The following is an 11,175-nucleotide window of genomic DNA, read 5'->3' as shown; positions in this document are numbered from 1 at the left end:
AAACACATCCATAACATTGGGATGCGCCATCAGAAGGATCTATGACTGTTCATTCGAGGGGGAGCTTATGTAGTTGTACTCTTTTTACCTTACTATGGTTTTTCCCATTGGGTTTTCCTGGAAAGGTTTTTAACGAGGCAACAAAGACGTTAAGCGAGAGCGGATAGTGACACCGGCCCCCAAGGGGGAGTGTTACGAAAGTCAAAGAAAAAAGCAGCAGCCACCGCAATTGTTGAAAATATAAAGATGTGGGGCCCGCTGCATTATTTGCACAGTAAATTTCTTTCTATATATACGAACGTTTTCGTTCATTTGTAATCGCACCTCAACTTTCTCTTCTCTCTTTAATAAACTTTCTCTATCAGTGTTAAAAATTCTACGGATATAAATTTCACTGTTATTTAAATTCCTGCGAAACAATAAAATACCAGTTCTTTTTATAACAAAATTATTATTTTTCGTGTAGTGCTCTCTCTCTTATTAAATGAATAGAATGACATTTTCTAATTTCTATAATATCATGGAACTTTGGGGGCCCACACGACCGCACAACATCGAGATTGTTGAAGCAAGTTGAACAGCCGAAGATAATTGAGCCACTTGTGTTGATATCTTTCTATAAACTCATTCGATTTATACTAATCTCATTTTTTACAATGTTAAATGCTGAAATCCATTAGAATAGACACTGAGAGCGTAATTTTCTACCACTTTAAACATTGAAGTTTTTTTAATAGTACTTTAAACCTTCAAAGTGACATTTTATCATAATAAACTTCAAAAGACGTTTTTTTGTTCATAGACGACCGGTACTGTTCATTTTATAGGTCAAAATAATGACGTGTCGGTTTCTTTTAAAAATAAAAATAAAAAAATACAGAAAAATTCGAATGAAATTAGAAAAAATTCAAAACAAAATTTTAAAAAAATCTAAAAATTCAAAAAACATAAAAATTAAAATTTCAAATTCAAAAATAAAATAAAATTTTTAAATTTTTAAAATAAGATCTAAAATTAAAATGTCAAATTTTTAAAAAAGAAAATAAAATTCTAAAATTCTAAAAATTATAAAATAAGATCTAAAATTAAAACTTCAAACTTAAAAAATTAAAATTATAAATATTTAACCAAAAAAATTATATTTATTTTAAAATTCCATCCAATGAAAGTGACTGTCACTTATAATGATATCAAAACTTGTCACCATCAAAAACACTATATCAAAACTTGCTACCATCAAAAAAATTTTTTTTGATAATCCGGATATCCAGACACCTTACATAGCCCGACTAACGCCTAAGTACACTTCGCAGAAAGCATCTCGGGGAGCCGCCAATTTCACTCCATGTTAACTGATGGTGGCCACATGCATGGCTAATAATTCTCTCAAATAGATTATTTTGAGTTTTGTCCCAAAAATATTTTCTAAGAAAGAAAATGACCAAAATGTTTCATTGAAGATGCAAAAGACTTTTATGCTATAAATATATAAATACAAATAAATAAAGAATAAATTTAAATTATTATTTTTTAAATATTTTAGATCTTATTTTAGAATTTTTAGAATTTTTAGAATTTTTTAAATTTTATTTTCGTTTTTAAATTTGACATTTTAATTTCAGATCTTATTTTTGAATTTTTAATATTTTGTTTTATTTTTAAGTTTAAAATTTTAATTTTAATTTTTATGTTTTTTGAATTTTAATTTTTTAAAATTTTTTAAATTTTGTTTTGAATTTTTTATAATTTTTTTTAAAATTTCATTCGAATTTTTATGTATTTTTATTTTATTTTTTATTTTTAAGGAAAAAAAGAAACCGATACGTCATCATTTTAACCTGTAAAATGAACAGTATCGGTTGCCTATGAACAGGAAAACGTCGTTGGAGGTTTATTATGATAAAAATCTTACTTTGAATATTTAAAGTTCTAGTCAAAAAATTTATGTGTTTAAAATGTCAGAAAGTGACACTTTCGATGTTTAAAATGCGATTTTGCCTTAAAGTATCCATCGGCAAACTCTTTACAAGTAAACCTCTTTTTCTGTTTTTTTCTTGCTTCTTTTTTTGTCAACAAACATCTATCTATTTTTAGACTTTTAGTTAAAGAAAATTAGATTTATCTCGTGATAATATATTGATAACCTGCTGACACGATGACACGTACGACGGTCGTGCAAAGATATCTTAAAGCCCTTAAAAAATCTTTGAATCTCTCTCGAGTTTCGTCAACATGCGGACCAATTGGAACTTCTTTAAACCGGATGTTACAGCATATATCCTACGTGGCAACCTAATACTTGATTTTAACTTGTCAACGGACAAATCTAACTTTTAATCTTAGTTATTTGTTCTTACAGAATCTAACTTTTAATCTTAGTTACTTTTAATCTTTTAATCACCTGAAACATGTTGAATAATCAATACTGTGATTTACAAAAGCAAATACAATTAATATACGTCTTGCACGATACAAAAAGAAATCAAAAGATGCGTGTTAAAGGAGTATTACCTATTTAATAAAAAAAAAAAATAATTAAAATACGGTGGAATCGGATAAATAGTTAAAGACTGAGAGAAACTTGTAAAAAAAAACTCAGCGGCAACGAAGAAAAGAGAGAGAGAGAGAAAGAAAACAATGGCATCACAAGGATGTTTCAATGGAATTAACAGTATAAAAAGGGTTCATCCTCTGTTTCACTCTCTCACATATCGTTTCTCTTCTTCTTCTTATCTTCAATTGAAATCAAAACCTCGAGCTCGCATTCTCTCATCACAGCTTCATCTGTCTTCTGGTATTGCATCTTCTTCATTCTCTCTTATATTCAATAGTTAGATTCCACGTCTAACAGCCTCGTTCTTGATACTCCATGTCTTGGATATCGCAGGCATTGTTCTTCACCTTCTCGACGATTCCATTCCTGTTCGTATAAGGTACCGTTTCTCTTTAGATCTGATCCATTTAGACCTCTGGATCTATCTCTGATTATAGAAACTCTTTTGTTTTCTTAAAAATTGAATATTTTAATTCGTCTGATGTTACAGAGAAGCGAGGCAGCTTCGCCGTTGAAGAGGAGTTACAGAGAAAAGGAAGAAGAGATGACGATTAAACCGGCGGTTCGAATCTCCGACGGGAATCTAATCATCAAAAACCGTACGATTCTAACCGGTTTACCGGACAATGTCATCACGACGTCAGCATCAGAGGCCGGGCCGGTCGAAGGAGTCTTCCTCGGAGCTGTATTCGACACAGAACAGAGTAACCACATCGTACCGATCGGTAAGCTTCACGATTCCCGGTTCATGTCTTGTTTCCGGTTCAAGCTCTGGTGGATGGCCCAGAGAATGGGCCAACTGGGGCGTGATATTCCTCTAGAGACGCAGTTCCTATTAACCGAATCAAACAGTGGGTCCCACCTGGAGCCTGACGGCGTTGACGGCGACGAAACCAACCAGAAACTCTACACCGTCTTCTTGCCGTTAATAGAAGGCTCGTTCCGTTCGTGTCTACAAGGAAACGTTAACGACGAGGTGGAGCTCTGTTTGGAGAGCGGCGACTCCGACACTAAAACGTCGTCGTTTACTCACTCTTTATATATTCACGCCGGCACTGATCCGTTTCAGACGATAACGGACGCTATCCACGCCGTTAAGTTGCATCTCAAGAGTTTCCGTCAACGTCACGAGAAGAAGCTCCCGGGGATCGTCGACTACTTCGGGTGGTGCACTTGGGACGCGTTTTACCAGGACGTTACTCAAGAAGGCGTCGAAGAAGGGCTTAAGTCTCTCACCGCCGGAGATACGCCGCCAAAGTTCGTCATCATCGACGACGGTTGGCAGTCCGTCGAGAACGACGACAACCCGGTTGAGAACCCGGTTTTCCGGTTAACCGAGATCGAAGAGAACGCAAAGTTCAAGAACAAGGACGATCCAAAACAGGGGATCAAGAACATAGCCGACATAGCTAAAAACAAACACGGTCTGAAGTACGTTTACGTGTGGCATGCGATAACGGGTTACTGGGGCGGGGTACGACCCGGGGAGGAATACGGGTCTTCAATGAAGTATCCGATGGTGTCAAAAGGTGTGGTGGAGAACGAACCGACGTGGAAGACTGATGTTATGGCGGTTCAAGGGTTGGGTTTGGTTAACCCCAAGAACGTGTATAGATTCTACAATGAGCTTCATAGTTACTTGGCTGCTGCTGGTGTGGACGGTGTGAAAGTGGACGTGCAGTGTATATTGGAGACTTTGGGTGGTGGGTTAGGTGGTCGGGTCGAGTTAACGCGTCAGTATCATCAGGCTCTTGATTCCTCTGTTGCTAAGAACTTCCCTGACAATGGTTGCATTGCTTGTATGAGCCATAACACAGATGCTCTCTACTGGTAAGTCTTCGCATTATCTTTTACTCCTTCCGTTTTGTAATAGATGACTATGCATTAGAATTGTGCACAAAAATTAATAATCTTTTTACATTTTCTATTTAAAAATATCATCAATTATTCTCATAAAGCAAACTGTATAAAACAATTTGTTATATAATATAAAAACTTATATATTTCGCACTGAAAATGAAAACATTACATAATCAGGAAACACAAAATTTATTCTAAAACATAAATATTAAAAACAGAGAGAGTATTATTTTTTTTTTTAATTTGATCGGTGGTGATGCAGCTCCAAGCAAGCAGCTGTGATTAGAGCATCAGATGATTTCTACCCACGTGATCCGGTGTCTCACACCATCCACATTGCCTCGGTTGCATACAACAGTGTGTTCTTGGGAGAGTTTATGCTGCCTGACTGGGACATGTTCCACTCCATGCACCCTGCTGCAGAGTATCATGCCTCCGCTAGGGCCATTAGTGGTGGACCTATCTACGTTAGGTAACAGATCTCTCAAAAATCCATTAGTGATTGCAAACTCAACACTGTTTACTTATTTGTTTGTCTCTCTCTGTTCTTCATTAATAGTGATGCTCCTGGAAAGCACAACTTCGATCTTTTAAGAAAGCTTGTGTTGCCTGATGGATCCATCCTTCGTGCTAGATTGCCTGGTAGACCAACTCGTGATTGTTTGTTCACAGATCCTGCTCGAGATGGTGTCAGGTAATAAGCAGATTGGCTTATAAAGATAAGTAGTCTGTGTTGCTTATTTTCTTACTTGTGCATTGTTTGGTTTCAGCTTGTTAAAGATATGGAACATGAACAAGTACACTGGAGTCCTTGGCGTGTATAACTGCCAAGGAGCTGCTTGGAGTAGCACAAAGAGAAAAAACATATTCCACCAGATGAAAACTGATTGCATCACTGGCTCCATTCGTGGTCGTGATGTGCATTTGATATCCGAAGCCTCCACCGATCCAGCGACCTGGAATGGAGACTGTGCTGTTTACTCTCAGAGCAGAGGCGAACTCAGCGTTATGCCATACAACGCCTCTCTCCCGATCTCATTGAAGATCCGTGAGCATGAGATCTTCACTGTGAGTCCTATTAATCATCTGGCTACTACGGATGGTGTCTCGTTTGCTCCGCTTGGCCTTGTGAACATGTACAACTCGGGAGGAGCTGTCGAGGGACTTAGATATGATGGTGAGAAGATGAAAGTGGTGATGGAAGTTAAAGGATGTGGTAAGTTCGGAGCTTACTCATCGGTTAAGCCTAGTAGATGCGTTGTTGAGTCAAGTGAGATCGCGTTTGAGTATGACGTCTCATCTGGTTTGGTCACTTTTGTGTTGGACAAGATGCCTTCAGAGGCCAAGAGATTACATGTGGTCGAAGTTCAGTTATGAAAATCTTAGCTTGTGACTTGTAAGAGTGATTCAAACAATATTCATTACATTACATTACATATAAACGGTTTGGTTATTGTTGTAGCTACTTTTGGTGTTGTATTCAGTCTAGTTATTCAAGTAATTTGATTTTCAATAAGTTTTAAGATGATTTTAGATAAATTGAGAATTTATTTTAGTTGTAGTTAAACCATTTCAAAATCTCTAAAACCATCAATATTATTTTTAAGCTGCATTAAAATACTCTAAAATCACTAGAGCCATTATAAAATTTACAGCTTATTTTTTTCAATAACAATGAATTTTGAAGTAATTTATCAAATAACAAATTTAATACCACCTACATTTAGAAAAATCATATTTAAATAACAGTCTATTTGTAATTTAAATGTTTACCTTTTCGTTGTATACCAATATTTAATCCCTAAAGAATCTTAAAAAAAAACAGAGTATGTAAAATCACAAATGCAACCCAATGTTTAGCCTTCTCAACCAGACGGAGTGAAAAAGCATCCTAAGCATGTCAAACGGTTGAGACGGTCTATTGATAACGAAATGTCTCTGTACCTGCAAGACTCTTCTCTGCAACACCAAGTAGCGTCTCCCTGACACGTTCTTTAGTATGGTTTTAATCTCCGGGATCTTCTCAGAAGGGATATGAATGGTGAACTTACTCCAATCAAGAACGTCTGAGAAGGGCAATGCGTAGTGATCAGAGATGATGACTGGGACGCAGCCTAAGTTAATGGATGCAACGATCCTAGGGCTAGCCACTTCGTAGCCGCTAGGACAGAGACAGAACCTTGCCTTGGACATGAGTTTGAAGTAGTCTTGGTTTTTGGGTAAATACTCGTGGACTTGGACCTCCTCGTCTTTGTCTTTCCAGTGCTTTAGTAGAATCTTGCGGATGTAACCGTGTGAGCCGCCTGCGAAGAAAGCAAGGATGGGCCGGTCATGGCCGGAAGAGCTGGATAAGTGAGGTGGGCCTAGGTGGCCCCCGGGGATGTTGATCTCCGGGATTGAGACATCTCGTTGGGGCATGAAACCTTCTGATGTGTTGGCGTTGCATAGGACTCTTATCATGTTTTTCAACATTTCAGGGTTCGATCCTGAGACGTCTGGTGCCTGCAAGACATCTTACAAGTGTTACGTTATAATAATCATTCATTACTAACAAAATATAATGCCACATTTCTATCACATTTCCAAATTATTATTCATGCATAATCTTAACCTATAGTGTGAGAATAATAGCTCAATGTTACTTGTGAATTATAATAATAGAGAGAGTGAAAGAAAACGAACCCAATCATGGCAAGAAACGAAGAAATGGTCGGCTCCGTGGCTTCTATTCCAATAAGGATACTTGTGAGCCACGACATTGACGTAGTCAAGAAACACATTGTGAAGTTGTTTTCTGGAGTAGGTCACGAGCGGCCGGTATAAGTAATGAACGACGTTGGCGATGCTTACGGGAATGAGGAAGGTGTGAGCCTCGTCCGGGTGGCTAGCCGCGAATGGGCTCATAGCTCTCTCGATCTCGTCCATGAACTGGCCTTCTATGCTATAGATGCTGTTCATTGGACCCATGTGCACTAACGGTATCTCTCCTTCTCTATACACCCACACTTTAAATTTCTTCTCCATCTCTATATGGCTTCTGCACAATTTCATAAAGAAAGTTTTAGTTGGTTTGGGCTGTACTAGTTCGTAGAAAATATAAATTTATTAAGTAACAAATACTTATTTGTTGTCTCAAATTAGCATTCAAACAAAATTGGAATAACTGGATTTTTCACAAGTGTGTGTGTTTAAGATAGTTAACTCAGAAAGTAAATAAATGTGTACTTTTGAGTGATTAACTTAGATCTTTTTATAAAATAACAGAGGGATGTGACTACAAATCACAAAGTAGGCTTTAAGTGTGTGCTACGTTTCCTTAGCCGCCGATTATTGTGACTGAGCATAGTATTTCACAGATACAATGACTACATGCTACTCCCTCCATTCTTAAAAGATCTATGTTTTAAAATTTTCACACTTTTTAATAAAATATATTAAAATTTAGTTATAAATGCATAGTTTTTTGTAATTTTATATTTCTTATATTTTTAAACCAATAAAATTTTAAAAAATGCAATTAATATTCTTGAACTTCACAATTTCTCATTATTAGTTAACAAAAATTACATTAAAAATATAAAATATATATCTTTTTGAAACAAAAGTTTTTACTAGAATATGGATCTTTTAGGAGCGGAGGGAATATTAGACCATGAAATAAACCCATATAAATGAAACTAACCACTTAGCCTATAAATTTACATTTATTAACTAAAGAGCATGATGTTTACGTAATTATTTATAGAGGTTTAATTTGCATTTGGATTTGGGGAAACCTTCATTTTCGAATCGGAGTTTTAGTTTTTATTGTATACATTACCTGTACTTGTGTGCACAAAAGAAAACAAGCGTATTTACTTCAAAATAAGATCTACTCCATTACTATTAGTATGGATACTTATATGTACATCAATCTCGAGTCTACCGAGATGTGGAGATCTAAGCGACGGTGATGAATTCAAATGATACCCAATCGCTTCGTTTCCCAAAGCAAACGAGTAAATAAATACACCAAGAAAATCGAATTTGTACGTTTTCCTCTAGAACATATTCAACCTTTATGAATATTTTGGTAACAAATTGGTAAGAAAAATGATTTTTTTTGTAAACTGGATTTGTTACATATTTTCAGTTTACAAATGCAATGTCAATTTTGAACCTATCTTCTTTTTTTTCGCCAACACTTTGAATTTATCTTTTGAAGTTCAAATGAGAACTAATTAAGGAGCTAAACATGTGTCTAATTAAATGGAAATTCTTGGTGTTATTGTTTCAAAATGAAATAGTTTTGAACACTTGTGAACACACCTGATTTCATATTATTTGAAAATCTACAAATTAAATGAAAAGAGTAAAACGACAATTATTTAAAATTTAAACTGTTAAAGTACCAAATATAATAAATCATAATCTATTTTTTAAAATATATTTTAATTATTTCCTAATATTATATTTGAAAACTTTTGGTTGGGAATGAACTTTAAAAGTGGAAAAAATGAGAGAGGAAAGAAAAGAAGAAACGGAGACAGAAAGGAATGAAACTTACTGATGAAATGCATAAGCGTTTCTGTAAACGGCTCCATGAGGAACAAAGGTTTCTTCATTCTCCGATGCATATTTCTTCGACCTCACAGCCTCATGTATGGCCGCTCTTGATTTCGCTAAACCCTCCTCTATTCCATTCCTCGTCTTTTCTTTCTTATCACAACAAATCATATAATTTTAAAATAAATCCAAAAGGCATTTGAATTATAATAACAAAAACGAGTCCAATTCCAGATATACCTTTTGAGCACTCGGAATTAATGTGAAGTTTGATGAATGACTGCTAAAATCCATGGATAAGAACGGTGAAGGAGACAGTGCGAGTGATGTAGCATCCACGAAAGAGGATAGAGTGTTGGAATATAGGTTTGAAGAAGAGTGATGTTGATAAAAGAGGAGAAGGACAAGAAGAAGAAGAGTTGGTGCTAGAGAGAATCTCATTGGAACAAAATCTGATTGTTTTATATTCTTCTTTCTGATTTACTAGTTTCTTACGATAAGAGGATGGTTAATAACACCTTTGGGGCATGCATGTATAATTTATGAGAGGGAGGAAACTTATCTTCTTCTTACAATATTATTTCATTTAATTCATTATAAATTATTAAATACTAATTAGAGAAATCCAAGTCATTTAAATGACTCGCAAATAAAATCATTTAAGGAGAAAATAAGGTGAAAATGGAAACTAATCAGACTAGGGGGAAAGAAACCGAAGACTAATAGACTGTAACAATGTATTAATTTGTATTTATTGCATTGTAAAATGCTTACCGAATCTGAAGTTCAACGTTTTTTTTTTAATAATTCCGCGTTTGGCAGTGGCTATGTTAACATTAATCATGGCCCTAAGTTTTGCAGTTTATGCTTAAATTTTGGGTCCATTTTAGACCCGTTAGAAGATAAATAACGAAAATTTATGCAACCATGATCAAACTGGTTCGTCTGATATTCAAATGTGAATTGGTTGAGCAACGGTTTTAATCTCACACAAATTTTCAAAAATTAAGGATGCTAAATTTACGCTTAAATTAGTGCTGTGGATTTGACAGTTTAATAAAATGCATGCACCAAATGTCTTTTTTTTTTTTAAGTAAAATGTTAAATATTATACCAATTTTAAGTTTTTGACAGAAGATACAGAGAAGGACTAGTAGCGGAAATTAAACAACAACAGATACTACAGACAACAACCATGGAACGAACCAAGAGCAACACAACACAAGCGATTGAACAGTGTAAATGCGAGACGGGCTCAGACCTTACAACCCGAGAACTAGATGAGAAACCGATTAGTTGCCGCGAGCTACCGAGAGAAGGCCGCCCTCAAACCCTGAATGCTACGGTCCATACCTACAGCTTCCAACAAGAACCCAGAGCGCACCCAAGCGAAGAATCCGAACACGAGTCCAAAGACATCATGGAAGAAGAAACCACCGGCGGTACGAGGAGAAGCCGTAAACCGATGATGCCGTCGTTCAATGGTTTGCGCCGGAGATTACCGCCTCCATTGCATTCCACCGGGACCGTATACACCCATCTAACCGCTACTCCTACAAAGAAGACGGATCGGTAGACAGACGACCCTCCGGAAGAAACAAAACCAACACCATACTTTACACCCGCAGTCCAACTCTCACACCAAACAACCCACTCAAATCGATAAAGCACATGAGACACGAACTGTTACAGCCAGCAATTCAGCAGCTGAACCAGAGGTCGACCCAACACCCTACTCAACCAGCCAAGGCGCCAACCAGGATATACATACACTAAAAAAGCCATATCTTACAAACCAGGAGGGTTTAAATCACGAGTCTAATTTTAATGGATTCTACACTCAAGAAGGAGTCCAGGACAATTGGAATTGGGCCAATATATTCACGGAACAAGAAGTTATGAATTTTACAATTCAGAGGTTTCTCAACCCGCCCATCTGCGAGTACCCGACTTTAGAAGAAGATTCAAGCTCAATTAAGGAGCGAACTGAAGCAAGACCCATCATAGGAGTCAATAGGAGTTTATCAGCTTTCCAGAAAGCCCAAGATCAGGAGAAATGGCCACGGAAATTAGGAGTTATGATCAATTCCCCAGAACCGGCCAAACCGACGTCATCTATGGAAAGTCTCCAACCAATTCAACTTGGTTCGACCCAGAGCTATTTATGGGAACCAGGAGATCATCTTAACCAATCAAGAGGTATACAGAATGTCCTT

The 11,175-nt window shown here is 36.4% G+C and overlaps 2 protein-coding genes across 3 annotated transcripts; one reads left to right on the top strand and one right to left on the bottom strand.

Moving 5' to 3' along the window:
- The first annotated feature begins 2,587 nt into the window (after positions 1-2,587).
- Positions 2,588-5,942, top strand: LOC106318580 (probable galactinol--sucrose galactosyltransferase 6). 2 transcript variants are annotated; one of them, XM_013756619.1, is made up of 6 exons: positions 2,588-2,794; positions 2,872-2,933; positions 3,045-4,384; positions 4,677-4,886; positions 4,974-5,108; positions 5,185-5,942. In XM_013756619.1, the coding sequence occupies exons 1-6, from the start codon at positions 2,638-2,640 to the stop codon at positions 5,789-5,791; spliced, it is 2,511 nt and encodes an 836-aa protein (XP_013612073.1). In that variant the 5' UTR covers positions 2,588-2,637; the 3' UTR covers positions 5,792-5,942. The 2 variants fall into 2 exon arrangements, with proteins under 2 accessions (XP_013612073.1, XP_013612074.1); XM_013756620.1 differs by having other exon boundaries at positions 2,600-2,794; positions 2,888-2,933.
- A 308-nt stretch (positions 5,943-6,250) lies between these two features.
- Positions 6,251-9,400, bottom strand: LOC106315146 (probable glycosyltransferase At5g20260). The gene is made up of 4 exons (XM_013752906.1): positions 9,200-9,400; positions 8,961-9,112; positions 7,097-7,451; positions 6,251-6,916 (listed from the first exon to the last, which is right to left on the bottom strand). Exons 1-4 carry the CDS (start codon positions 9,398-9,400, stop codon positions 6,251-6,253), a joined length of 1,374 nt encoding a protein of 457 aa, XP_013608360.1.
- Between the last annotated feature and the right edge of the window lie 1,775 nt (positions 9,401-11,175).

This window comes from Brassica oleracea, chromosome C9 (assembly GCF_000695525.1).
Source record: "Brassica oleracea var. oleracea cultivar TO1000 chromosome C9, BOL, whole genome shotgun sequence".
Taxonomy (NCBI): domain Eukaryota; kingdom Viridiplantae; phylum Streptophyta; class Magnoliopsida; order Brassicales; family Brassicaceae; genus Brassica; species Brassica oleracea.
This window is presented reverse-complemented; position numbering and strand designations above follow the sequence as displayed.

What these genes read in the sequence shown, in the direction of transcription:
- LOC106318580 (XM_013756619.1), top strand. Translation starts at nt 2,638, where the DNA reads ATGGCATCACAAGGATGTTTCAATGGAATTAACAGTATAAAAAGGGTT. An exon ending in ACAGCTTCATCTGTCTTCTG is followed by an intron (nt 2,795 to 2,871) that starts GTATTGCATCTT and finishes TTGATACTCCAT; the next exon opens with GTCTTGGATATCGCAGGCAT. An exon ending in AACACAGATGCTCTCTACTG is followed by an intron (nt 4,385 to 4,676) that starts GTAAGTCTTCGC and finishes GTGGTGATGCAG; the next exon opens with CTCCAAGCAAGCAGCTGTGA.
- LOC106315146 (XM_013752906.1), bottom strand. Translation starts at nt 9,400, where the DNA reads ATGAGATTCTCTCTAGCACCAACTCTTCTTCTTCTTGTCCTTCTCCTC. An exon ending in AACGCTTATGCATTTCATCA is followed by an intron (nt 7,452 to 8,960) that starts GTAAGTTTCATT and finishes GAAATTGTGCAG; the next exon opens with AAGCCATATAGAGATGGAGA. An exon ending in TCGTTTCTTGCCATGATTGG is followed by an intron (nt 6,917 to 7,096) that starts GTTCGTTTTCTT and finishes GATGTCTTGCAG; the next exon opens with GCACCAGACGTCTCAGGATC.